Source organism: Cinclus cinclus, chromosome 1 (genome assembly GCF_963662255.1).
Source record: "Cinclus cinclus chromosome 1, bCinCin1.1, whole genome shotgun sequence".
Classification (NCBI taxonomy): Eukaryota; Metazoa; Chordata; class Aves; order Passeriformes; family Cinclidae; genus Cinclus; species Cinclus cinclus.
In genome coordinates, this window is record NC_085046.1 from 66536119 (window position 1) to 66562470 (window position 26352).

The 26352-nt window shown below is 36.9% G+C and overlaps 1 protein-coding gene across 2 annotated transcripts; it reads left to right on the forward strand.

Annotated features, from left to right (window-relative positions):
• The first annotated feature begins 3998 nt into the window (after positions 1 to 3998).
• SLC35B3 (solute carrier family 35 member B3) lies at positions 3999 to 19143 on the forward strand. 2 transcript variants are annotated; one of them, XM_062499086.1, is made up of 9 exons: positions 3999 to 4244; positions 5504 to 5625; positions 7475 to 7629; positions 9037 to 9144; positions 11172 to 11269; positions 13957 to 14049; positions 14443 to 14554; positions 17470 to 17539; positions 18585 to 19143. In XM_062499086.1, exons 1-9 carry the CDS (start codon positions 4044 to 4046, stop codon positions 18733 to 18735), a joined length of 1110 nt encoding a protein of 369 aa, XP_062355070.1. In that variant the 5' UTR covers positions 3999 to 4043; the 3' UTR covers positions 18736 to 19143. The 2 variants fall into 2 exon arrangements, with proteins under 2 accessions (XP_062355070.1, XP_062355062.1); XM_062499078.1 differs by lacking the exon at positions 13957 to 14049 and having other exon boundaries at positions 4035 to 4244.
• The last annotated feature ends 7209 nt before the right edge of the window (positions 19144 to 26352 follow it).

Consider the following 26352-nt stretch of genomic DNA (forward strand, 5'->3'; position numbering starts at 1 on the left):
ATGGGCACGATGGTGAGGGGCGGCGGGGGCGGGATGTGGAGCGGGAGGAGGCTGACACTGAGTGCCGGGAGGGTTTCGGCCGGCCCGAGGAGGCGGTGTCCCGCGGGGCCCGTGGGCAGCGAGGCGTTCCCTTTCGCCAGGGAAGTACGGGGAATGGCGGCCTGTGGCGGCTGGAGAGCCTGTGCCAGCCCTGCCCAGGACAGCTGCCGGGCGTTCGGGAAGGGACACACCTGGCGCAGGCGAGCGGGCTGGAAGGAAGCCGCAGGGATCTTGCTGGACCTTATCCCCTTCCCTCCTGTGCCTACGGAGCAGGGCGCAGGTAGCGCCAAGCAGAATATCCGCTCGGGTTTCCCGCAGATGGACTTTGGCGTCCCAGTCACCCGGCGCATCCCAGCTGCTGTCCTGCCACCAAGCGTTTCTGGCATAATCCCCGGGGGATCGTGGCCAAGGCTAATGTGGAGCTTGCCTTGTGTGTCTCAGGCGAGCAGTTTTTCTGAGCGTACTAAGATGCTGGTTTCTGCCAAACAGGAAATTTAACAGGTGTTCTTCAGTGTTAAAAAGCCGTGGCCAGCCAAGGCTCGAGCTTCTGCATAATGCTTTTTCCATGCTTAGTACAAGTCGTTAGCTTTTTGGAGGCCAAAGAAATTTTGCTTTTCTACTCACTTGTTAATTTGTTTTTCCTTCATGTAATAATCACTCTTTTGTGTGCTAGGTTAAAGTTCTGATCTGCAAGGGACTTTTTTTCCAAGGGGAAGAAACAGGAAATCTTTGATCTAAAGAATCTGTTGTTTAGACTTTCACACACAGGAGTTGAAAGAAAAGAGGGAAAATGGTATTTTACACAAATCAGGACAGCTCTTAACTCTTAATAGAACTGTTTGTTCAAGAAGTGAATTAGTTGCTTGGGGGATTTTGATGGGACGAGTAGGAATAAGATTTTATACTTAGAAAAATAGCAGTTTCAGAAGTCACAGTGGATTTCAGAAGAGTTCTGTCACTGTTGTTAACGAAATTAGTTGTGGAGACTGTTTCAAATGCATGCATACATTTACAGTTCCTTCAGGATGTAGAGAAAAGCAATTACCATGTATTGTAGCTTTATGGATGGTCGAGGTTGTGTCTGGAGCAATCAGTGTTTCTTACCACTTTCCTGACTGACTTGGTGATCTGCAAAAAATTAAGTGGAGAGACTGTAAAATCTGATCATGTTCCTGAAGAAATATTTTTAATAAGAATAGATGAAAATCAAAGATTTTGTTAACTGTGTGGTTTAATGCCAGTAGGCAGCTCAGCATTACACAGCCACTTGCTCACTTTCCTCTCTACCTCCAGAGTAGATGGGGTGGGAGGAAAGGAAGAGTAAAAAAAGAAATATGGATTGAGATAAATACTTTTTTAAGAAATTGAGGAAAAAATGGAAAAAGATAAGTAAACCAAAACAGGTGATGTATAGATGACCACTCCTCCCACAGGTAGAGCGGTGTCCAGCCAGTTCCTGAGCAAAAGCTGGCTGACCTCACTGAACCCCCTCCTCTCACTTTTTTGTTGCTGTCTGTGAAACTTCAGGGAATATCTCTGGTAAGTTCAGGTCATCTGCAGGTTGTGTCCCCTCCCAGCCTGCTGCCCACACCCCAGGCTGTTCACTGCAGGGGTGGGCAGAGAGAGAAAAAGAAAAAGCCTTGATGCTATGCAAGCTCCCTCAACAATCACTAAAATACCCAATTTTTGGACTCCTGAGGCACCAATGTCCATGTCTTCTTCTGAGCATATATCATACTCTGTTTCCACTTAGCTGAAAAATGAGTCTCAGGTTGCTCTTGCAGCATTTGTTCCACTGAGAAACTGTGGCACTAACAAATGCTGGGTGCCTATCAAGGGGAAGCATTCACTGGACAGGGAAGATCTGAGCAGGCATCAACAAAAATCCAAGTTCAGCTGAGATGCCAGCAAGGGATACATTCCGAACTACAGTGATTTTCCTTCGTGGGGATTTGATCTTTGGGCTTGAACTTCAAAGTCCTGACTTTGCATGCAGTTCTTTTGGGAAGAATAATAATTCGTATCCTGGATCAGGTAGAATCACCAAGCATCTTTTGTAGGCAGCTCAGACATGGGATGCTATAAACATGGGATTAAAAAGGACTGCTCTTTGTCATTCCCAATCTCAACAATATACTATAGGATATACACAATAGCTTTTATAAGCTTCATAAAAAATCAGTCACGTTGTTCCTTCTTTCATTTTTGGGCTGTTCTGGAATACAGATAGTCTAGGGATGGAAAGGGTAAATTTGTTCCTGATCTCTTTATACCCACTTGCTTTCATTCGTCTGTCCTTAAAATTAAAACTGTTTTTTCTCCATACTTATATTGAACGCAGGTCTATTTTCTTTTCACTGGGGTCTTGTTAGGCTAGACAAGTTATGCTTTCATTTTATTTCAGTTCCTAAGATGGGCAGCCTTTTCCTCCACCCCGATAATCCTTGTTTGCCATTTCAGTCTTTCTCTAAGGGTGATCTGAACTCTATTATATTGTATGGGAAGGCTCACTCTTGCCTCACTGTCTGACATTAGTGCTCTTCTGGTTTTACTACAAATAGTATAAAACTTTTTTTCTTTTTTTTTTGGTCACTTTATGTTGGGATTAGCTAAAAAATCCACAGGGGTAGACTTTCTACCTCTCACTTTTGATCTTCAGCTGAAGAGCGATGAATTTAAGCACTAGCAATTATTACAGCCCCTAAATTTCTGTTATACTCCCCAAGATGTTCTTTTAGAATTTTAGTAGGAATCTTGTTTCAACCTGAAAGTAGATCATATGAAAAAATGAAACATAAGCACATTGCAAGCTTTGTACTAATACTTCATTTTTCAGCTAACCTTAAAAGTTCTAGTATTTTATAATATATTGTATTTACCAGTGTTCTTGCAGTCTACATTTATTGCATGATCTAGTGTTCATATACTAGGACATTTTCAATTTTAAAACAATGGGGAAAGCATTTTTATATAAAGGAGTGATGAGGAGAATTATTCTTCAGCTGAGAAAAATCACTAAACCTTTGGGACAAACACAGTTTAATTACTGACTGCTCACTAAAATTGATGCTGACCTGCACTTAAAAATCTTTGGACAATTGGCTGACCAGTTTGTTTTATCTTTACAAAACAAACGTCAAATATCATATTTACTGTCTGCTGAGCTGGAGAACAGTCTGCTAATCTGCTACATTCCTTCTCTAGGCTTCAGTCATCCGGTTTTGCTTTGTTACATGTGGAAATAACTGTGATATGTGATAAAGGGATTGCCATATCAAAGACCTCATCAGATAAATAGTCTGACTGGCATTGCAATTTGCTTGTTTCAATCTCCATGTTCTTTTCTGAAAAACTGTGCAAGAAATAGTAAATAAACATGAGGATGAGGGGATAACTTCTACCACTTCCATGCTTGTAATTTGCCGTAGGCTCAATCCTGTAGTTTTTAGCAAGGCTTCCCATGTTATGGACTGGTGTGTTTTGCTCAGAAGATGAAGGAAAGTAGGCAGAACCACAGTGCTTCAATACCAGTTCTTTCACTGTGAGTTGGCCATGGAGATCACTTCTCTCCCAAGCAGTCTCTCCTGTGAGCGCATGATAGGACCAGTTAGAGGTGTTGAGAAAGTCAAGCTGGTGTTCTGTTGTGGATGTTTTGGGGTTGATTGGTTGGTTTGTTTGCTATGTTGAGTGTAGGAATGAAGCAAAACTGCTTTCATAAAGTGTTGATGGCCTCTGGTGTTAACTTTGGTGTTAACAAAGTTAGCTGATGTTAGCTTTGGACATCAGAAAAGATAAGTAAAATTTGTGAATAGAAACAATTCAACGAAACTCCAAAACCTTTATATTTTCCCTACAAATGTCACGTTCATTTACTGTTGTTGTTGGAAGGCTGTATGTTATGTCCAATCTGATTTTAGCATTTCTTTCAGCCCTCAGACGGAAAGCACACAGGAGAAAAGCAAGGGGAAGACAACAATAGCCCCGAATGCAGCGAACCAGGAACCATGGATCTGAAATTCACTTCATCGAGAAAATACATTTCTATCAGTGTACCTTCCAAATCACAAGCTATGTCTCCCCATATCAAATCAGTAGATGATGTTGTAGTTCTTGGCATGAATCTCAGCAAATTTAGCAAACCTACTCAATTTTTCATCTGTGTTTCTGGAGTTTTTATGTTTTATCTAATCTATGGATATTTACAGGTAAATATTATGAACTTGTGTCTTAGGCCAGTTCCTCCTACCCCTTCTCTTTTTCAATAGCATAATAATAGAGTGTGTATTTTAGTATGTAAAGGTGTTTAAACTATATATTTGTTACAAAGTCAGCCTTTCAGTATTCAAGAACTGCAAGTAATATATAATCTAAGTTCCCATTATAGTTCATGCACCTGTAAAATTTCCATCACTTGGCCTTTCATAACTTGATCTTTTACTTCTGTGTGCAAGATACACTGAAGTCTTTATTGATGCTGAAACCTTTAGATCTCCGAAAGTTCTATGAGTATTGTACAGTTACTGTTGTCTTATTTTTCTCTCTGCTTTCAGGACAGAGCTGAAACTTGTACTGTGGTAGTTTGTTAAACAGAAGCATAACATTTATGCCATTTTAGTTAAACATTTACCATTCTGCTAATCTTTTATCTTGGGCAGCTACATTTCTGTTCCCTTTTTAAAATTATTTTTAAATTTATTGTGTATTCTCAATAAAGCAGTGATTAAAAAACTTGATAATTAAAAATCTTGTTTCTAATGCAGTTTTCAAAAGTAGCTGAGAGGTCTGTTAACATAAAGTTACTTCAAAAGAGTTAAGAGACCATGATCAGTAATTAAAAGCAGAATCTCAAAAAGGCAAATATTAGGTAGCCTTTCATTTGTATAACTGATACACCTACATAAGTCTTTATGCAATGTATGTATTTTTCCATTAAAAATTGCCCTGGTTTAAAATATTCCTACAGAACGCAAATTTATGAACTCATGAGTGCTACTTATTGTAGGCACCCAAAATATTAGGTGTGCATTCCTAAAAGCTGAAAATTATCAGTAAGGATGTTTGTTAGAGAAAGTTTGTATTAAATTTATCCTGAGATATTTATAAAATCTGAATAAAAATTATCTACTGAAGTAAATTAACTGAAAAGCAGCAAAAGAGCAGGCAGGAAGCCATTTGTAATATGAGATAATTACTAATGGATCAAATGTATTCCCCTAATGAATTGATCCATTAATTTTAGTGTATTTGCAACAACAGAAAATTTCTTCTTTCATTTTGGAGAACCTAAATTGTCTTTTCTTTTTCAATACTTTGCAAGTTACATGTGGCAGATAAATCTAGTCAATAACCAGCATCTGCAAAGCCTAGATTTGCATGTACATGAAGGAAAAAGGTCTGTTGAATTTTTTGTCCATTTAATATTTTGGTGTATGTACATGACTTTGGTGGGTTTTTGTTTTTATAGGAATTGATATTTTCAGTGGAAGGTTTTAAACCTTTTGGTTGGTACCTCACTTTAGTGCAATTTGGATTTTATTCCATTTTTGGACTAATAGAATTGCAGTTGATTCAGGACAAAAGAAGAAGGTATGTGTTTTTCCAAGCATTTTACCCACTGTCCATGAAATTAGAAGCATTTGATACTTATGGTAAATTTAACTTCTGTTTTTTGAATGTGAGTACTTTGAGGCATTGCTAGCAGTTCTGTAGATAAAAGAAAGTGAATTTGCTGAATGATATTAGAGAATATTTTAGAAGCACCCACTTGGATTTCAAACCTGTAAGTAGTTTTGTTGACTCTGCTGTCACTGTCCCACTTACAGAACATACTGTATCCTTAAGGTGGCTGATAGAGACCGACTCATGTATGTGTTGCTTGGGATTATCACATCTAGAATAGAGCCAATGCACTTCCCAGCACTTGAAGCCATCTGTCAGTGAATATGTTTTCCTCAAATATTGGCACCTCCTCACCAAGAGGTTCCTCTAACATGCTGTGCATCTTGGAGAGTGTCAGAGGTCTGCTCTCTTCTTGCCCTGTGGCTGAGTGGGTTTGCATCAGAGGATATGCTGAAGTGTTGTAGTTTCCATTTAAGACAGCACTCATAACACTGCCGCAGAACTGTTCTGTGTCTTCACTGCAGTTGACCAAGGAGATTATTGATGTCTTGAATCCCATGGAAATGGGATATTTTCTGACTCTGTGTAGCTGTTCTGCAGCCTCGTACACATCTATAGCCTCTGCAGAGTGTTTACTGAGGCACTCTGGAAACTTCAATATAGGCTGTCACTGTGTACATGCATTTTAAAGCTGCCTTATATTCTAGTTGAACATAGCTAGTATTCTTTACCTGCAGTCAGCCTCGGATGATTTTGCATGTACTGGACTTAGATTTTAAAATTCCTTTTTAGCCAAACAACATAACTTTGTTGTTGATAAATTATTCCTTTTATTTTAAACACTGGCAGCTTATATGTCAAGTTATCTGATTTTTTTGAGATGCATCAGATAATATTGCACCTTTTGAGTTACTGGTATTTATGGGGTATTGTTACCAGTTGGTAATGCTTACAGAGCATTGTGTTGGAAATGTAGATCTGAAATACATTTTACATTTTATTTTCTATAACCTAGGCATCTTGTAGACAAGCAGAAATCTGGATTTCTTAAATTTTGAATTTTTCGTGCATGCCCCACAGTATGTGTGCATCACATAATAAGTTACAGATAAGACAGGATTGCAGCATGACAGCTCCTTATGTTCTTAGCGTGGTTCTGAGTATGAATGAAAAATAGCTGAACACATGTACAGCAATAACTGTAAAAAATATCACAAAGCGAGCACAAAAGTAGCTGTTGGATCATCTGTTGTCAGGTGATAAGTTCACCAAATTGTGAAAAACATTTGAAAACGTTAAACGAGCCCTGTTGTTCATGGTATCTGAATCACTGCTCTCTTAGTTTCATTGAGTTTAATAAAACAATGGTACTTTTTTCAACTTCATTTTAAAAATGTCAAGGTTCACGTGAAAACTTCACCAAAGAACTTGTCACAGTGACCTGTGACAGAACTAAGATCCAGGTTAGCTCAGTATACCAGTCTTCTGCGTTTCTTTTGCTAAATAACCTGAAACCTTTGTCTTGATTCTTGTGTAAATAACATGCCTTTTCAGAAGGAGGTTAAAGAACTACTGCTTGAATACTTAATGAGCCACAAAGTGTTTATTGTCTTGTATTTGTGTTTTTTATTCATAGTAATTGAAAGAAATTAAATATGAAATCAGACATTTATGTGCATTTTAAATTTATATGAAGTGAAATTCAGTGAGAAAGATGTTAAGGTTGTATTATGAAAGTATTTCTTTACCTGGATTTTCCAAGCTAAATCTCTAGATGAATCTGTAATGCCAAGATTTGTATGTTTATGTTTTGTAGAATTCCTGGCAAAACCTACATGATAATAGCATTTTTGACAGTGGGAACTATGGGCTTGTCAAATACCTCTTTAGGATATCTGAATTATCCTACTCAAGTCATCTTCAAGTGCTGTAAGCTGATTCCAGTTATGATAGGTGGGGTTTTTATACAAGGTAAGTGTTAGTCTTGCTATGTTTTTTTTTTTAATTGCTTCTTTGGGAGGCAGTCATAGATGGAATCCTGTACATTTTTTAATTCCGCTGGTCGAATTTTTCCTATAGGAGGAAAAATGAGTATTTCTGGAGCATCTTACAAGAAAATGTACGAATATAATTAGATCAACAGAAAATATAAGGAAAAACATTCTACAGGTCGCTTGCAAAACTTCCATTTTTACACAAGCTTTCTTAATTTTTATGAAGAGTTAATTTGCTTTCTAAACTAAATCACTTCATAAATGAAACAATTTCATTATTGAAATGGAAAAAAAAAAATCCAACCATGAGTTGTGAAGAAAATCCCTACTCTTGTTTGAAAAGATTAATTCCTAAATTCTGATTGAATGTTTAATCAGAAATACACCTTCTTTTTACATGTCTTTTGCTAGTCCTAAAATGCAATATGGAGAAGACCAGACAAAGGTTATATTTATGTGAATAAATATACTTGAGTGTTTCTGGATTTAGAAGATTTAAGTATATTATAAAAATTTGTGTTCAATACACAAAAATTTACTCAATAAAGCACCACATGGGCAAGTACTATGGAACAAAATCTAGAATGCAGTATTTCTGTTACTGTAGGTAATTCTGGCCTTCTGAAACCAGCTGAATTTTCAGAGGAGATTTCAATTTTACATATGTACATGCCTACACAGTATTAACCTCTTATTAGGAGTAAATTTTTATGATTTTGGTGCAAAGTGATTGGTATTTCCCTAAAGCTTTGAGAAACTTTTGTGCTGTAGTAGTGTAGTCTCAGAAGCTATTTATTTTATTATTGTTTCAAAAATTCAGTTCAACAAAGTTCCCTTGGAAGCTTATGTTCAAAGTTCAGCTTCTGAGCAAACAATGTGTTATTTCAAACAAGATACACTAACTCCAGCTTTTTCATGTCCTTACTTTCCTTTTCCACTCCCCTCCACAGCCTCTCTCTCTCAAACTGTAAGACACTGTCAGGTTCCCAGAGCACCAAAGCTGTCTGTTAGTGTTTGGAGTTGACTTCTTTCAGATCAGTAAAAGCAGCTGAAATGTCTTGTATGAGGGAAAAGTATTAAGAAACATCTAAGCTGTCCTGAAGTTGCTAAGAGAATGCTTTTTCAGGGAGGATGTGCTTTGTGTCAGTGCTGTAACTGGACTCAAAACAAAGCTGATCACAAGAATCAGGTATTTCCAATTAGGGTCCTTCCCTGTGGTAGGAATTTCTGTTGTAGAAGAAACTTAAGTCCAGTTGTGAAAGACCAGAGTATTGAGTCATAGAATAGTGACTTAATTTTTCCTTTGTCTTCTAGTCTGTTAAACAGGATAAATATGAAATTCTGAGAATACTAACAGTCCATTCTTGCTGTTTTCATTTTGTAGGAAAGCGTTACAATATTGTAGATGTGTCTGCTGCCCTATGTATGAGCCTTGGATTAATATGGTTTACTTTAGCTGACAGCACAGTTGCACCAAACTTCAACTTGACAGGTAAAGACATATTATACTTTAGAATTTTAAAAAATGCTTGGTTTTTCTTGCAATAAGCATCCCATAGAAGTTCTGAGCTCTTGTTGGAGTGGCTTTGGGTATCCAACTAAAAATGCAAGTTTCATTGTAGCTTTGCACTAGCAGAATTCTCTCTGTGGCGGAAGAGTTTGTTCAAAGTGTATGTTTTTAGGTTTCTAAAATTTCCAGAAACTGCACCCCTTTGGTTGAAATGTCTCATGTATTCTCAAGAAAGACATATCCCAGTCTATATATATTAAAATAAATATAATGAAATTCAGTTGGGACATTTTAAAACTTAAAAATATGTATTTTCTAGTTAAATTCTTAAGTATCTTTCCATTTCAGAACTATATACTTGCTGATCTCAGGCAGATTTGCTGTAGTTTTTAGGTGGAGTTGTCACATTTTAAGCTATCTAAAATCAGAAGCAAAACAAGGATTTTAACCAGCTTGGATTTAAAATCTTGGTTGAATTTCTTTCTCAAATGACAAAGGATAATTGGATTCCTGAGTTTGTTCCAATTATTTTTGTAGAACTGTTTCCATGTAGATTTCTTTCAGAACTAATTTGGGACCAGTTTTTCCAATTGTTCTTACTCATGCTTTACATACAATGCAACATTGCTGGTCTCATCCGTGGCTTTGCTGCTTCTGCTTAGCACGGTCACAGTGAGTGGAACAATTCTCCTCACACTCCAAACTGTGTAATGGCTGTAAGTTTTTCTTGTCTCCACATTTCTCCTCTCCAGATGCACTGATGCTTCAGTTGCAGGTAGCCTTTTTGTTTCAGTCCAGTGCTGAACCATGCATTTGTCCAATGCTGTGCCTGGGCCATTAAGCACAGCTGGAATGTGAATTATGATGGAGAATGCCCATAGAGATGTTCATCCATCATTTTACACAGTGAAGTTGCTGAGCTGGAGCTGTTATTACATCTTTGGACCAGGGCTGAATCCACGCAGATGAGATATCTGTATTTTTGCATTATCAGTATTTTTCATGTTATCACATCTTTTCTTTTCAGTTGAGTTATACCTTTTCCAGTGCCTGATAATTTTGAATTATGAAGACACCTCGAAGTTCTAGCCATGGAAAGGAAATGGTTCCCAAACTAAAAACACTGGTTTAGAAGTTTTTGCCTAGAAAATACCACCTTAAACTTCATGGGCCTTAAAAATGTTAAATCTTCCACCTCCAACTGCAAGAACATAGGCTTAAGAAAATAAAACACTGCTTGTTTCTAGTCTTCTTGTTTCTTCCATGACACAATCTTTTAAGGAACCAAGACTAGAGAAGGTTTTGATTTGTATTTTGATGATCAGTATCTTCTGTAATGTTGTATACTTAGGAAAAGTATTTCAACATGTGATCATTAAATACAACAGTCATGAAAGTTCATAGGTTTGGAAATGAGCTGTGACTGACATGACTAGAGTCATCAGCGTTTTGTTATTGGAAAGGTGATTACAGGAGTGACTGTATAGTGAGCTTGCTTCATTGTGAGCATAAACGGCAACCTAAAACCATGGAGTTTGTACCTGAACAGTAGTTTTTTTTTAAATTAATGTTTCAGTCATCAGAGATTTCTACTGTCAGTCCTCTTGCATTTGTTTTACCATTGCAGCTAACATTTCTATTTGCCTTTGTCAGGAAAAAAAATAATGAAGGATTAACTACTCAAAAAGAGTATTTTCTCTGATTATTTAACTTCATTAACTAACCACAGCTGATACTCTGGTGCTCTTGCTACTACAAAAACTACAGCTGGCTCCTTCATTGCAATGTCCAAGTGTTCCCAACAAGCTTAGAGACACACAGTGCTCAGGGGTTAATTGGTGGAGGGAGAGTGGAAATAGGCACTGCTTTGTACTGGTGTCATGAAATATTTTTTCTGACTTTTAGAATATGTTATAGGGGAGGGGTGGTTATTATTTTTATATTCCTTGGACATTTTGCCACTGTTTTGCTGGTGAATATTCTGAAGAGGTTTTTGTTTGTTTTAATAGGTGTGATCCTAATATCCCTTGCCCTCTGCGCTGATGCCGTTATAGGAAATGTACAGGAAAAAGCTATGAAGTTGCACAATGGTTCTAATTCAGAAATGGTAAATACCACATTTGCAATTCTAAAAGCACATGTTTTATCATAGGCAAGGCATTGACAAAGCATGGGACTTAATGTACTTTTCTCTTGCTTATGGAAGGAAAAGCTCTTGGTGTACTGTTCTTAGAGTTTTCTGTTTGTCTGAGAACTGCTGATTTTTATGTTGCATTTTTTAACCTTTCCAGGGTGCTGCTTTCTGTGTGCAACTTCAGATGTATATTGCAGTTACAGAAACACTAATTTATATCAACAGTTACTTTGCCTACCCTGCAGGCCTGAGATCAGTGTAGTGTTTTTTGTATGATCATGAGCTTAATCTCTGAAAAATACACACTGTTCTTCTGGTGTAGTTGAACATGTGTTACATGGAACATGTTGCTTTTCTTACTCGCTATGCTTCATAGTCTAGAGTGTGCTAGCACTTGGGAGGCAGGTTTCTTGAAGTCTTTTGAAATTTTTTAAAACTCTGGGTAAATGTTTGTATTCCTGATTGAGTGAAATAGATTATGAAAGTGTCTTACTCAGTGTTTGTTATATACTTACTTGGAATGCATATTATCTGTTCATATGGTCTGAGGTTATTTTTCTTTTTAGACAAAACTTCTTTGAATTTAACATATTTTTCTCTGAAGTTGGGTACATATAAGTAAATATTTTACTGTAAAGGGCATGATATGAATATGCCACAGGTAAAAAGGTACTGAAATTTATTTTTCTGTATTTGGCATGTATTTGATATTTAACTAGAAAAATCTAATTTCTCATGAGAATAGTGTCATAAATGGAGAAAAAGTTTGAAGGAATCTTCATTTAAGGCTGGAAGTGATTTAAGATGGTTTGAGAAGTATGAGCTGGAAGTTTCTGGAAGGTAGAAGAATATATACCAAACAGTGTCACTGTATTGTTTTTATTCTTGTACTTTTTCTTAATATTCACTGTTGACTTCTGCTGGGGGCAGAGATTTAGCCACGTGACCTGGTGCAGCCTTCTTTAGCTATCATTTCCAAAATCTGAAACCAAAGTGCTGAAACCAAATCTGTCGCTGTTTTCTTGTCCACTTTGCATTTTGACTGTCATTGCTGCCTTACCTATGAAATTCCTGCTGTCTCCAGGATTTTGCTTTTTATTCTATATCAGTCTGACAAATGTTGGTCCTCATACTGTATATTCATACTACTTGTAGAGGATGAGTGTAATGGTTTGGGATATAAAGGTTTTGTTTGCAGTTTAGACATTCCACTTCAAGATTTTGTTCAGAGAATTCAGTGCAGAAGTACAAGCAGAATTTTGGAAATAATTTTCTATACTGTGGGTAAAAATTTAATTTGAATTGGAGATCATGTGTAATGGACAGTCATCTGGAAATAAAATTGGACAATAAAGGAACTTGTCATCCACAGGGTCTCTTTTGCTCTGTCAAATTTGGGAAGTACCCAGGATTTAAACAAGTGTGAAAAGAGAAAATGAAATAGTTACTGCAGTTCTGGAAGGTTATACCTGATTTTTGCCTTGTGTGTCATTCTATGGAAGTGATATATTTTACACTGCCTAACAAGGAAATAGGAATGTGGTACTTATTCCTGGCTGTGAAAACTGAAGCCTTTGGGTACTTAGGGAGACAAGCTGGATGCAGAGGCAAGTGAAGAACTAGGGACTGACTTCAATGTGCATAAACAATCAAGTGAAAGCTCTGAGGGTCTGTTCACTGGTTTTTAAGTGTTTGAAAGCAGGTCCACTCTTTAAACATATATGCATCTTCCTTTATTATGGAGCAGTGATAAATGGTCTATTGTGTCATGGAATTGCTAATAATTTTTAATAGATTTTTCTCAATAACTGAGATACAGCAAGACACTTGAGTTTTGAAATCATAGTAGATCAGCATGTGCTAGCCAGTATTGTGTAGGGTAGTTCTGTTGACAAGAAAAGGCTGCTAAATGTTGCCCAAACAGCTGAATGCCTCCTGCTGCATGGGAGGATGGATGGATGGATGGATGGATGGATGGATGGATGGATGGATGGATGGATGGACAGCTCCAGCTTCTAATTCTGTTGGCTCAGTGTGGGAAAGGATGGATGAAGATTGTTTCGTTGCTCAGTGCAGCTATTAATTGAGTAAGGGTGCAGACAAAATAAAGAGCTTACCTGCTTCCTGAGTGTTCTGAGCTCTGAGCTGGTCATGTTTGAAAATTCTGTATGCCATAACCATCGTGCATATGTGCCATGCATGTAAACTGATGAAACTTACGCTGGTGATTCTGTGCTACCCTTTGCATATTTAATGTAAAGCAGATCTTTACTGTGCTGGATAAGTAGCAGAAAATGAAATAAGTATAACATGTTCTTCTGACTATTAAATTGCATGGTTGTGGGAAGTTTTATTTAGGCTGCGAAATCTTGAACTTGAAGGAATTGCCACAGTTGGCACTGACCTCAGGATATTATTAACTGACTAGCCTTCCAAACTTCTTCTGTGTTGTTGTGGGTAGGAAAAATGTGTCTAACACTTAATGTTGGCTTTTCACTGTACATCAACTATTATGTAAATCCTAGTAAAATTACCATCAAGCCCTGCAAATTCAGCTCTCAAAAGCTGAGCGTATTAATAGGGCCAAGCATCTGAAAGCATTTAATTTTGTCTTTTTGTATAGTATCACCTAGTAATTATTTTCTCTTATACTATTCTAGGTTTTGTATTCCTATTCAATAGGTTTTGTGTATATTTTATTTGGATTAACATGCACTAGTGGATTAAGCCCTGCAGTAACATTTTGCTCAAAGGTAGGTGTAAAGATTTCCCTTTTTCTGTGAAGAACATCATTGGAAAACCTTGCTCTGTATGATTTAGAAAATCTCATCAATTCTCTCTCTAAAGTTCTATTTTCATTGTGTAAACAGGTTAACTTGTAAGCAAGTTTTTCCAGTCTTTGATGTATAAGACAGGGTAATGTTTTAAAAAGCAACAAAATCACAGGACCAGACTTATGAGCTTATAATTTCATTATTATTTTTTCCATTATTTAACTAAAATTAAATAAGGATTTTTGCATGAATGCATTGTTGAACAGCTTATTATTGCTCAAGCAGTTGATTAAAGTCTGTAGTTTTATGTCATTTTGCAATACCTCAGGGTTTGTTTTAAATTTTCCTAACCGGCTTTTTTTATTGTTGCAGCATCCAGTTCAGACTTATGGTTATGCATTCCTTTTCTCCCTGACTGGGTATTTTGGAATATCCTTTGTTCTAGCTTTGATTAAAATCTTTGGTGCCCTTCTCGCTGTAACAGGTATGAACAAATGGTATTTTTACTGCCTTTGTATAAAAACAAAGTAATCCTATTCTATTGTTTAGGACAGAGCTTTTGAGAATTGTTTATTCTAGCTTTTTTTCTGTTCTTTGTGCTGACTGATTTGCGTAGCATGGATCTTCACGTGGTAGAATGTGTTTGAGAGCTTCCTGATTCTTTTTGTGCCACAGTTTCAACCGTGAAGAGCCTGTTAAGGAAACTTGTGCATGTAGTCTGTGCTGTGTGTTAGTGCAGAAAAAAACACTGTTCTAAATGGAGGAGAGAAATTGAATCACAGAATCCTTTGGGTTGGAAGTAACCTCAAAGACCATCTAGTTCCAACTCCCCTGCTATGGACAGGGACACTTTCCATTAGACTAGTTTGCTCAAAAGCCCCATCCAAACTGGCCTTGAACACTTCCAGGGATAAGGCAGACACAGCTTCTCGGGGTAATCTGTGTCTCACCACTCTGACAGCAAAGAGTTTCTTCCTAATACCTAATGTAAAGCAACCCTCTTTCAGTTTAAAGCCATTCCTCCTTGTCCTGTCACTGCATGCCTTTGTAAAGAGTCTCTCTCCAGGTCTCATGCAGGCCCACTTTAGGTACTGTGACGTGCTATAGGGTCTCCCCAGAGCCTTCTCTTCTCCAGGCTGAATAATTTCAAGTCTCTCATCCTGTATTCATAGGAAAATACAGAAAGGAAAGGATGTTGTATCATTTAAAACGTTGAAGGAAAAGGAAAGATGTTCTTTCTAGGCATGTTAGGTAGTGACATTGTTTCTAAGCACATGAAACTACAAACATTAATCACAAGTAGGGGGGAAGGTGTAGCAAGATGTCATGTAGCTACTTTCTTCTTGCCCTAAAAGACACCCTGGTTTCTGTCTGGTAATGCTCCACTCACAGTAGTGGAGGGGAAAATGCGTAATTGTTCTCTGACCTGAGGGGTGCATGCTCTAATTTCCTATCAGTTATTTCCTCTGCAGCATATCTGTTTTGTATTTGCTTTTAACTATGTCCAGTAGCTCTTCTGACTGGAAATTGACCCAGAGGAGAGGGTTATTTCATGTATTAAAATACCTCTTAAAAAAAAAAAGAAAGTCTCTGTACTAAAAAAAAAAAAAGTTTAAAAATGCTGTAGAATGGTAAACCTTTCCCAGGTTTTCTTATGGCTGACCTTGACAATTCTAATTCTTGAGCCCTTTCTGTCTTGCCTGTAGCAATATGAAAATGTTTATTGTGCCTTAGAAGAACACCACATTCATTACTGTCCCTCCCAGCTCCCCCATCCACCCTCCCCCTTCTTGAGGGGAGTGGGGTGAAAGAGTTTAATGAAAATTGTATTTCTATTAGCAGAATGAGAAATTATCAGACTTAATTGGGAAAAAGAAGAAAAGACACTTAATTTAGAAGGAAATGGTTACATAAATATTTTAATTAATAACTGATTTGAAAGAACAGAAATAATTGTAATTAGAAAAACTGAAGTAATTTAACCATTTTTTTAAATTATTCATTTGTAAACTGCTTTCTAATTAAAACTCGATTTTCTTTTTCACTCTCCTTTAATTTTTCATGTAATAGAAAATCATTTTATTTGATGTGCATAAATTTCTTAAAATGTAAAAAGAAAATTATTACTAAAAAGTTGAAGTTGGGGCAGATGAAGCAGTACTGAAGGCTGTTTCTTGTACTGTTAAAACACTCTTAAGTGAATATTTATTTGTGGAGTAGAGTTCTGAAGAATGAAACTTGCTTTTCTAGCCGAAGCACTGTGAAAGTGCATCAGTAGTAATTGGTTCCTTTTGCCAGTGTGTTGCAATAAGACTAATTTGGTTGTTGTTACACAAATATGACTTACCAGTATGGTATAGTAAAAGGAACTTCAGGGTAAGAAATATTTTCTGATAATAAAAAAAATATATTCTTGAGGTGCAGACCTCCTGCACCCTGTACTGGGTCTTTCTCAAGTGAGAACCTTGTTGCATCATATAGAATAACCCTTCTCAGGCCCCTAGCCTCCATAGCTCAACTTATGTGCCTGGCTGCATTCTTACTTTGTTTTTAAACATTTTCTAAAAATTTTGCTCATTTACTGATTTTGTTTCAGTGATTAGCTACATCGCTTTCCTGGTACACAATTTGCTAGTAATGCTTTATGCTTGTTCATTGCAGATAGCATTGAAATAGTTCAAATATTTGTTGGAGCTATAGTTAATTTCAGAACAACCAAAGAGTTTTTATCTGTGTTTTGGAAACAGGATTGTGTTCTCCACTCTTCTTACTGCCTTGATTCTTTTTAATGAACAGATCACATGCAGAAGAATGTCTCTTAGTGGTTTTGAGGCAAACCTCCTAACACAGTCATTGAAATCTGACATCCTTGGTCTCTTAGGCTTCTAAGCAAATTTTTAATTCTCTGCACTGTTTGGGAAATTTTTAGTAACTTCAAAAGAATGATGAGAGGATAATCCCATTCCACTCAAAAATAGAGCCCAAAACACCATGGAGTTGTAATAACATGAGGTGGAAATGGCAAGATATTTGATCTTTGGTCTTTGGTTTATCCAAGCTTTAACAGATGAGTTTATATCATCAGTTACTTGCATGTTGCTCTCAGAGACTGTGGATTGATTAGCACGAAGTTAGTAAATAGCAAGTCTTGTTCTGGAAATTTCCTTGCTGCACGTAGTGTGACTGCAGACGGTACTACTGGCAGAGTACCGATTTTGTTTTCAAAAATCACACTGTTCCTATGCTGCTCTGGTGCATCTGCAGTCTGTGTTTGCACCAAGGGTGTGATCATCATTTTCGTGAGACAGTTGTTTTTTGAGGTTACCTGCTAAGCCCTTGTTATGTTGTTTTTTCTGTAACTGAATTCTTAAAGAGGTTAATATTTACTTTCCTCTGCAGTAACAACAGGAAGAAAAGCAATGACCATTGTGCTTTCTTTTTTGTTCTTTGCAAAGCCATTCACGTTACAGTAAGTATTTATAGTTTTTTAGTGGTTTACAAAGTATTTTATAAAAAAATATGTGCTTCATTATGGAAATATAACAACACTAATTAATCATATTCAGAGTTTAATGCTTGTCTTTTCATATCTTCTACAAATGTTGGTAATCTACTGTAAATATTGACTGGTTTGTTGATGCTAATTGTACAGTAGAAAAGAATTTACATTTTTCTAAAGAAGACAACAAAGAAAATTTAAGGAAACCCTTACATAATATCTAGGGCTTATGATACATAAATTGTTTGGCTACTTTCTTTGTGGTGGAAAATTTGGCTAAAGGAAGGTATTTTCTCGATTATGGTATTGTTCCTGCTTTTATAAACTCAAATTTGAATTCTTAGCTAGCCCTTTTAAATAATTGTATTTAAATTTCCAAAAGTTCGAGCTTGAGTTTATTCCATTTTAAAATTTTAAGAGCTTACATTGAAAAAATACAGCTGAGTTGCTACTTTGATTTTAATTGCTTCAGGTTTGAAATAACATAAAATTCTATTTTATTTCTATACACAAATTCATTTAAGAAAAAAGCTTGCATGCAAATCCTAAATAGAATTTACCCCAGCTAAAAATATTGATGCCTAAAAGAATGGAGAGCTGAAACAAAAATGGGCCTACATTGGGAAGTATGGATATAAGGCATTGAGTGAAAAAAACATTTTGGACCAGTAACAGACAGTATTGCACTCATAGCCATAGGAAGGAAAAACATACTAAAATCTCTGAGGATTATTTTATTCATGTGAGAAAGAACACCTAGTGATTAGTTGTTATTTAATTTAAAAATGCACTTTAATAAGCTCTCCAGTCAGGACAGGAAAAAAGAAGCGTGGAAGGATAGTAATAATAAAGATTCAGGGAAATTCTATCTCAGGGCCCACTGATTTTTGGGGGATTTTACTTCAACTCTTCTCTTCTTAATGTGAGGCTTGTTTAATCCACAAATATTGGTATGTAATTGCTACAGATAAAGTGCTAATGGTAACTTTTTTCCCCTCCTCTGCCTCCTCTCTAGGTACGTGTGGTCAGGCTTACTGGTTGTCCTTGGTATATTTCTTAATGTTTACAGTAAGAATATGGACAAAATCAAACTGCCTTCACTGCTTGGTCTTTGGAAAAAAAGTGTGGAAGAAAGAAAATCAAGGACGTTGTCACAAACTGTATAGGCAACGGCTCATGCCTTGTCTAGACTTTGACTTACTATTTTATTGGAACAGTCTTCAACTGATTCACTTTCCAAAGGGAATGTTATTAAAACCAAAGGAGCTGAAGGCATCTTGTCTGCTTGCAGATTGCTATAAATGCACACTTTTGTGAGCCCTTTCTTCAGAGCACTTGAATTATCACAAACAGTTGTTGTAGGCCATTGTCAGATGTTTTTATCAGCAATGAAGGACAGCAGCTCCTGGCAAACTGCTGAGAAGCTGCACTCAAGTGGGACAATAGAAGACTAGTCTGGGCATTTTAATAATATTGGTCATGTGGCTGATTTGAGATTAGTAGTTCTTTGTTAATTGTCTAGGTGGGGTAGCTTAAATGTAATACTGTATTAATCACCAACTGGTTGACCAAATTGTGAATTTAAAGGTGAAAGGTTTAGAATACAGTATGTTGTCACTCTTTTACATTTTAAATAAAAATGTTGGGGTTTTTTTTAATTATTGTTTAGATCATCACAGAACTTGATATTTATTGTAATAATTGAAGTTTTTATGGAAATTCTAGTGTTACTCTTTTTGAGTATTGCTTGCAAGTAACAAAATGGAGATTGAGTTTGTGCAGTCAACACTCCTGCTTTTGCTAGGGGGAAATGGGCTTTTAGGCCTGAATGGGGTGAGACTGAAACAGTGGTATAAGAAACTGTTATTTGCTTAATCTGTGATGAAATACAGAATTTTTAGTGGCCTATGGCCCTCTCTATCATAGTTTTATAAAGAGACATGGAAGTTCTTCGTAAATTCATATCATCAAATCAAAATTCTTCCATTTCAATATTAGAGTAAATAATAACAGCATCAGCTAATGTGATTGAAATATGTACTGTGTCAGTCTGTATGGTCTTCTGATGAAGTTAAGAGGATTGGGGTACAGATTACAATTTTCTTTCTTCAGTGGCAGGAGGAGAAAATGTGCTACCAATCTGTCCTATTCATCATGAATTTAGGAAGACTAAATGCATTTATCTCTCTTTCATAGTCAACTTGCTTTTGAATCGCTTTTCATCTCTTTCATTTTATATATTTAACAACAGCACTTTAAAAATACTAATCACCTTACAAATCATTGTTCTCATATGGTCATGGTTTTTTTGTTGTTGTGTCCCTTAGATATATCTTGCTGCATGTTCTTTCAACTTAGACAAAAATTAATTGGATAATAGAAATACATTGTCAGAAAGAACATAGAAAGAATTTAAATATCTCACAGGATGGCCTTCTGTCAAAAATACTAGTTAATGAAAGTATTCAAGATGTACAAAATGTTTTTCAGACACTTAGGGAGAATTGCTGTTTAAAGGAGCTTGTAGTCAAAGCACAGACACAAAATGTGCCTTAAATTTTTCTTACTAATTTGGTAGCTCGCGTCTGTCATATTAGGTACATTATGGAATAGAGCACAGGATACCAGCCATCTGAGCACGATGGGATGAACAAGAGAGGAGCTGTGCTGAGATAACTGCACTATGCCCAGCGCTGACACTTCTCTGGGGTATCAGCAAAGCCTCTCAACATGTACAAACCCACTGTTGCCAAGTCGGGAGAATTTATTGCATGGGACAGTTTTGTTTTTTAAATTCCCTGCTGCTGCATGATCCGTTGTGTCCTGGATGAGGTAGAGAGGTGAGAATTTGATGTACAGATCCACCTTGAAAGAAACAGATGGCCTGCCATGCCTGTACGTTTTCATGTTGCAGCCAGTTTTATGGTAAAGTATGATAAAGCATTCCAAAATCAAATTTGGTGTAAGAGTGCATTTGACCAAGTCAAGGGGATTGATACACTTCTTTCCCTGTCATATTTATCAACTCTTACATTCCCTTGCACTCTTTGCACTAAATGAAGTTGGTCTTTCCAGCAAGGTTAAGATAATTTTACAGTCCTAGTTCTGCCATCTGTAAACTCTGCCTGTTGCTAAACTTTATTAAACTTCAGGAAAACAAATGATGTGAAAGCTATAATATATGCGGAAAGTCATAGTAAATATAATTCATTTGGCATCTATTTTATTTAAATAGATGAGAAGTCATTCACCAAGTTTCTGACTAGAATTCAAATGTAGTATGTATATTTCTGAACTTTTTATATATAACAGTTATAATATATTACAGTTTTGTCTCTATTATCTGTCTTTGGAGAGAATAGTAATCACAATAATTCACCTTTTAATTTATTGTCTATTTTATACAGGACTGAGTTAATGAGCTATTGTTGGGGAAAGTTTTGATTTATTTTTTTAATAATTTTCTTAACTGTAGAAGTGTAGGTTTTGTTTTATTGGTGTACTTTAAAATTATTTTTATACACAAATGGATATTGTAGGTTTACTGTTAATAGCATAGATTTAAGAGTCAGCTCTTTATTTTCATAGGTGTGAGTCTAGTACTTGCCAGTCAATAACATGTAAGTGTGTTAAAGAAAATGCACACATAAGTGAGAGTCGTTCATAATTTGCCACACATCATGGTCTGTGCAGTTTCATGCCTTCATTAGGAAAACCTTCATTTCAGTGAATTGCTGTTCATGGGGTTGTGGGGTTTTCTTGATAAGCTTCATAGTGCATGCAAGTTAGAAAACCTTACAAACCTGCAAGTGTTCTTACTTTCAAAATTTTGGTTTTGAGTCTTCTGTACTGTATATGTATGTTGGTTTTGTGTTGTCTATGAAATATGAATAAGGGCTTGTCCACAAAGTAACTGTAAATTATTTATTTATTGTGTAAGAGCACTTGTATTGGTATGTTGGTTAACCCTTCCCAGTGTTGAATGCTGGTATTAGCAGCTATTGCATCTTATACTTATTGTCTCCTGAGTGCTACAGTAGGCATGATGAAACTACAGGAGCAAATACATCCAGTTCTCTCAGCAGAAAATTTGTTGTCTAAACATAATGTGAATTAGTTGCTTCTTATTCTTGTGCTACACAACTTTTTCTTCTCTATAAAAAAAAAAAAACCTGTGATGTAGAAATTAGTTATAACAGCATTGAAATTCTCAGTAAAATTCTCAGTAAAAGTCTGAATGAGATCTCCATTGATGTCAGCAATCTACCTCTGTGACACCTGCTTTTGCCTCCTTTGGAACGTGGAGGGAGCTCTCTTTTGCTAAATGGGCATGCATTTGCAGTTGCTTTCATATTACATTTTTGCATTTGTCTGGCACACTTCAGTAATGAAGTAATTGGCTGTGCAGTGGATTTCTTCAGTAGTTCTGTACATCAGTATCATCAGAATTGCTGATTACACAGGTACCTGTATGTGCATACAAGTGTGGAGGAACTAATGCCCTGCCCTCCAAACCTACATGTTTCCTGATCCTGCATTAAACTGTTTTTCATCTTGTTTTACTACTCCTGTGCTTTAAACTTAACAAACATTTTAAGCTAAAGCTTGGGCTTTTTGTCATTCTACTTGCCTTCCTTACCTCCTTACTTGTGTTTCTTGCTTTTAGATGTGAAATCCTTTTTCAGCATGCTCTGTTTCTGCACTGTGGTTTATTTCAGGTTTGTCTTCCTGCATTTAAGGGTTTACATTACACTGTTGCAGGTTGGTCACATTCCAGATTTTCTGTTTCATATAATTTATAATCATCTAGATGATTATTTTAAATTCTTTTTTCTCCATGAAAAAATATTTCCTACTTCTCATTATTTTTGGAAAGGTCTTGCTGAGTGTACATATGAGTTAACTCTTTGACCTCATTCCATCTTCCAAGAAAATCTCTCTTCTCCCTTGCCTGCCTGTGAGAACTAGAAGAAGAGGAAATAAATTATTTCAAGTGCTCCTTTTTTCCTTTAATAAGTGCCTTCCTCACCAACCTGGTGTGTCTTAATTGTTTCTTTTCTTTCTGCCTCCCATGCTCCCAGGCACAAACAAGCCCCTCTCTCATGTTTGACTGCTGCTTGTTCAGTCATGGAAACTTTTTGAGTTGTTTACTGTTCTGAAAAGAGGTATAAAATTGCATGTATACTCTGGAGGGCAGGAAATAATAAGTAAACTTCACAAGTTAAGGAAGTAATTAAATGGATTCATACTTCTTTTCTGGAGGGATTTTATATATGGTTTAGTTAATAGCTCAGAATTTGTTAGTGGAAGGGGTTTTCTTTTACATTTTACCTGTTTAAAAGTCTTTATATTAATTTTAATATTTAATATGAAACTTCTGACTGTTCAGATAGTTTATAGAGATAAATTTCAGTCTTGCCTATGAGGCAGAAAAGCCCTATCTCCATTTCAGAGATGTAGCATAAATGGTATCTTGCCTAAAGTTACCTTGGTAAGTCTGTGATGAGGAAGGAATAGATGTTCAAACCCTCAGTTATTCTGTGCCCCAAGTCCAGCAGAGCCCATCTGTACTTTAAATGAAATGGTACCAATGTAAGCCCAGTTTTCTTTTACCCCCAGCATAAGAGATGTTGGTTTCTTTTCCTTGTTCTGTACAAGTATAATTTAAAGGGAAAATAAGACAGCCATAAAATAGATTTTCTGTATTTTTATTTGAAGCTTTTTTGCATTGTTATTTGCTTGTTGATTTGTTCTGTTTTTTGTGAGCACTGCTGTGGGAGCAAGCCAGACAGTAGCAGTTTTAGTGGAAGCATAATATCCTTCACTTAAAGGTGACTGGTTCACCTTGCTACTAGTCAAAAGCTGCTGCCATGGGAAAACTCTGAGGAATTGTCATCACATGAGGAATTAAGCATAATGATGCCTGGTCAGGTCTGTATCACTTTCCCATTTGCTTGTAGAGAAGCAAAGATTATTGCAATAAAGAACACCCATGCACAAACATTAATCTTAGAATACAATGCTGACTTAACACTTCTGTACACCTGGATTGTGCTGTATTGCTGTTTTTTCGAGGTGTATTAGTAATGTATTGCTTGTCTCTACTTTTTGTTATTTCAGTGTTTTCTTTGTTAGATTTCTCAGTTTTATGCTTCCTCTTCCCTTCTTTTTTTTTTTTCCTTTTTATTTTCCTTTTTTTTTGTTACTTATGTTTTAAGTGTAAGTTTTACTTTGCAATTTTCATTGCACCTGTAGTGCTGTGTCCAGTTCTGGGCTCTCCAGCACAAGAGGGAAATGGAACTAGAGGATAGAGTCCAGCAAAGTGACATGAAGATGATGGACTTGACCAACTTGCCTGTGAGGAATGGCTGAGAGAGCTGACATTTTTCATCCTGGAGAAGAGAAGGCTGGGGGGAATTCCATCATTGTGTACTAACACTGAAGGGAGGGCACAAAGATGGGGGAGCCAGGCTTTTTTTCAGCAAAGCCCAGTGACAGCACACCCTGAAACACGGGGGAGGTTCCCTCTGAAGAGAAAATACTTTCTTACTGTGAAGGTGATGGAGCACCGGCATGGATTGCCCAGAGAGGTTGATAAGTCTTCATCACTGGATATATTCAAAAACTGGATATAGTTGTTTGCAGCTGCCTGTGGGTGGCTTTGCTTTGAGCAAGGGAGGTTAGACCCTATGACCTCCAAAGGCACCTTTCCAACCTCAGTCACTCTGTGATCTTTAAAATTGCTGTCTTTGTCTGTCTTCCACTTTTTCTCCTGTTTATAAATTATTAATAAATATGCTTGAAACTAGTATCTCTGAGTTGGCTACAGTAACTGCTGGAGCTGGCAAGGCCATGCTGGAAACACCTGATAGTGTGATTCTGGCTGACCAGGGACTACCTTCAGAGCGCAATCCCCTGGGGAGAGATTCGGTAACTGCTTCTCAGTGCAAAACAGGAGACCAAATGCAAGATGCTTGTAGATGAAATGGACACTGTCAATACAGAATGAGTTCAAAGGTGTTGTTTATTTTCTACATTTAGATCTTGCAAAGCTGTTTGCTGCTCTAGTGCAGCACCTGAACCACAGATACGCTGGAGGTGTTGCTACAGCCCTTGCTGCCTTATCAGCATTTGGCATGAACATGGACAGCTGTGGTAGATGCCCTGTCACTCTCTCAGAACCTGAGTATAAACTCAAATACAGTTCTGTAGTAACAGGCATGATTGCAAGCCGATCCATGCAAAAATCCAGTACATAACAGGGTCTGCAAGAAACATGGACAAACTCTTTATCAAGGGCTGTTGTGATGGGGTAATGGTTTCAAAGTAAAAGAAGGTGATTTAGATAGGATATAAGGAAGAAACTGTTTACAATGAGAGCAGCAAACCAGTAGAACAGTTGCCCAGAGAGGTGGTAGATTCCCCCTCTCTGGAAACATTCAGGGTTGGACAGGACTCTGAGCCACCTGATCTAATTGAAGGTGTTCCTGCTCATTGCAGACGGTTAGACCAAGTGACCTTTAAAGGTCTCTTCTAAACCAAACTATTCTGTGTTCTTAAAGAGGATTTGAGGTCCCTGGAGGGCTTTAATGCAATAAAGAAGAGTTCATATAGGCTTCAGGCAGCAACAAGCAGAATTTAAGCTCTTTAGGCTTTAACATGCCTTTAATCTTATGTTGATGTAGCCTAAAGTTAGGATTATTTATTTTATGTACTATCCAAATTTTGGTACTGGAAAATCATTTTAGTGAGAAATACACTAAAAATTATCCTTAATAAGCAGTTCAAGCTAACAGCAGGTAGTGCTGTATACCTAGTTTACACTATCCTGTGCAGTGCAACTAATAGACAAAACCTAAGTGGGTGCTTACCCTCTTCAAGTGAAGACTGTATTCTTGCTGTTAGGAAATATATATAAAAGAAAACAAATCCTGTGTTACTTTGTAGATACAAACTGGTTTAAAGGTAGCTAATCCGTACTGTAAGTCACACCTGATTTCCCTGGACTCCTTATTCTTAATAAATGACTCATGCCTGGCTGTACAAGCTTGGCTTGCAGACTTCATCTTCCTGGGATTAAAGCAGCCTGAGATGAAGCTTGCATGCTTGCATGCTTGCCAGGTATGAGACCACTTATTGCCTGAAACTTTTGGATCCCCAGGCACATAGGTAAAGGCTGCTTGAATCAACGATTTTAGACTTGGTAAATTTTGCATTGAAACACAGCTTCAATAGAATCTATTCTTTGATAGATAAGAGCTTGGGGTTTTTCAAAGAAGTTGAAGCATAGGCTGTGTACAAATGATATATATAGCTTGGCTTCCTAGTAAAAATGTCACTAGTGAAGAGAGCCAGCTTTCTTCCTACTGAGAGCTAAACTTGTGTGGAGAACAGGTGTAGCTGTGCATCAGAAAGGTACAGTGTGATATCTTTTACCAGATTATATGTCTGCACTCTGAACTGTGATAGGATAAGGAAAGAAGTGAAAATCAAGATGTATTGGAGAACAATAGCATTAATTAATCTTGGCTGTCCTACTTTTTCATTGCATAATACTGGATGCAACAAATACAAAGCAGGTCTCAGTAATCAAGCTAAGGCTCAGGACAGGGATTTTTTAAAGGAATTGAAGACAACTTAAATACTGTTGAGCCTTTACTACTTTGCTGTTCTGAAAATACCAAATTCAACCACCACAGAAGAGCATCAGACTGCTCCTCTATGCAAAGCTTCTCTTCCTGTCTGTGGAGATCCACTGTGAAGACAGATTAATCTTAAATATG

What these genes read in the sequence shown, in the direction of transcription:
- SLC35B3 (XM_062499086.1), top strand. Translation starts at nt 4,044, where the DNA reads ATGGATCTGAAATTCACTTCATCGAGAAAATACATTTCTATCAGTGTA. An exon ending in AGGTGGGGTTTTTATACAAG is followed by an intron (nt 7,630 to 9,036) that starts GTAAGTGTTAGT and finishes TTCATTTTGTAG; the next exon opens with GAAAGCGTTACAATATTGTA. An exon ending in ACCAAACTTCAACTTGACAG is followed by an intron (nt 9,145 to 11,171) that starts GTAAAGACATAT and finishes TTGTTTTAATAG; the next exon opens with GTGTGATCCTAATATCCCTT.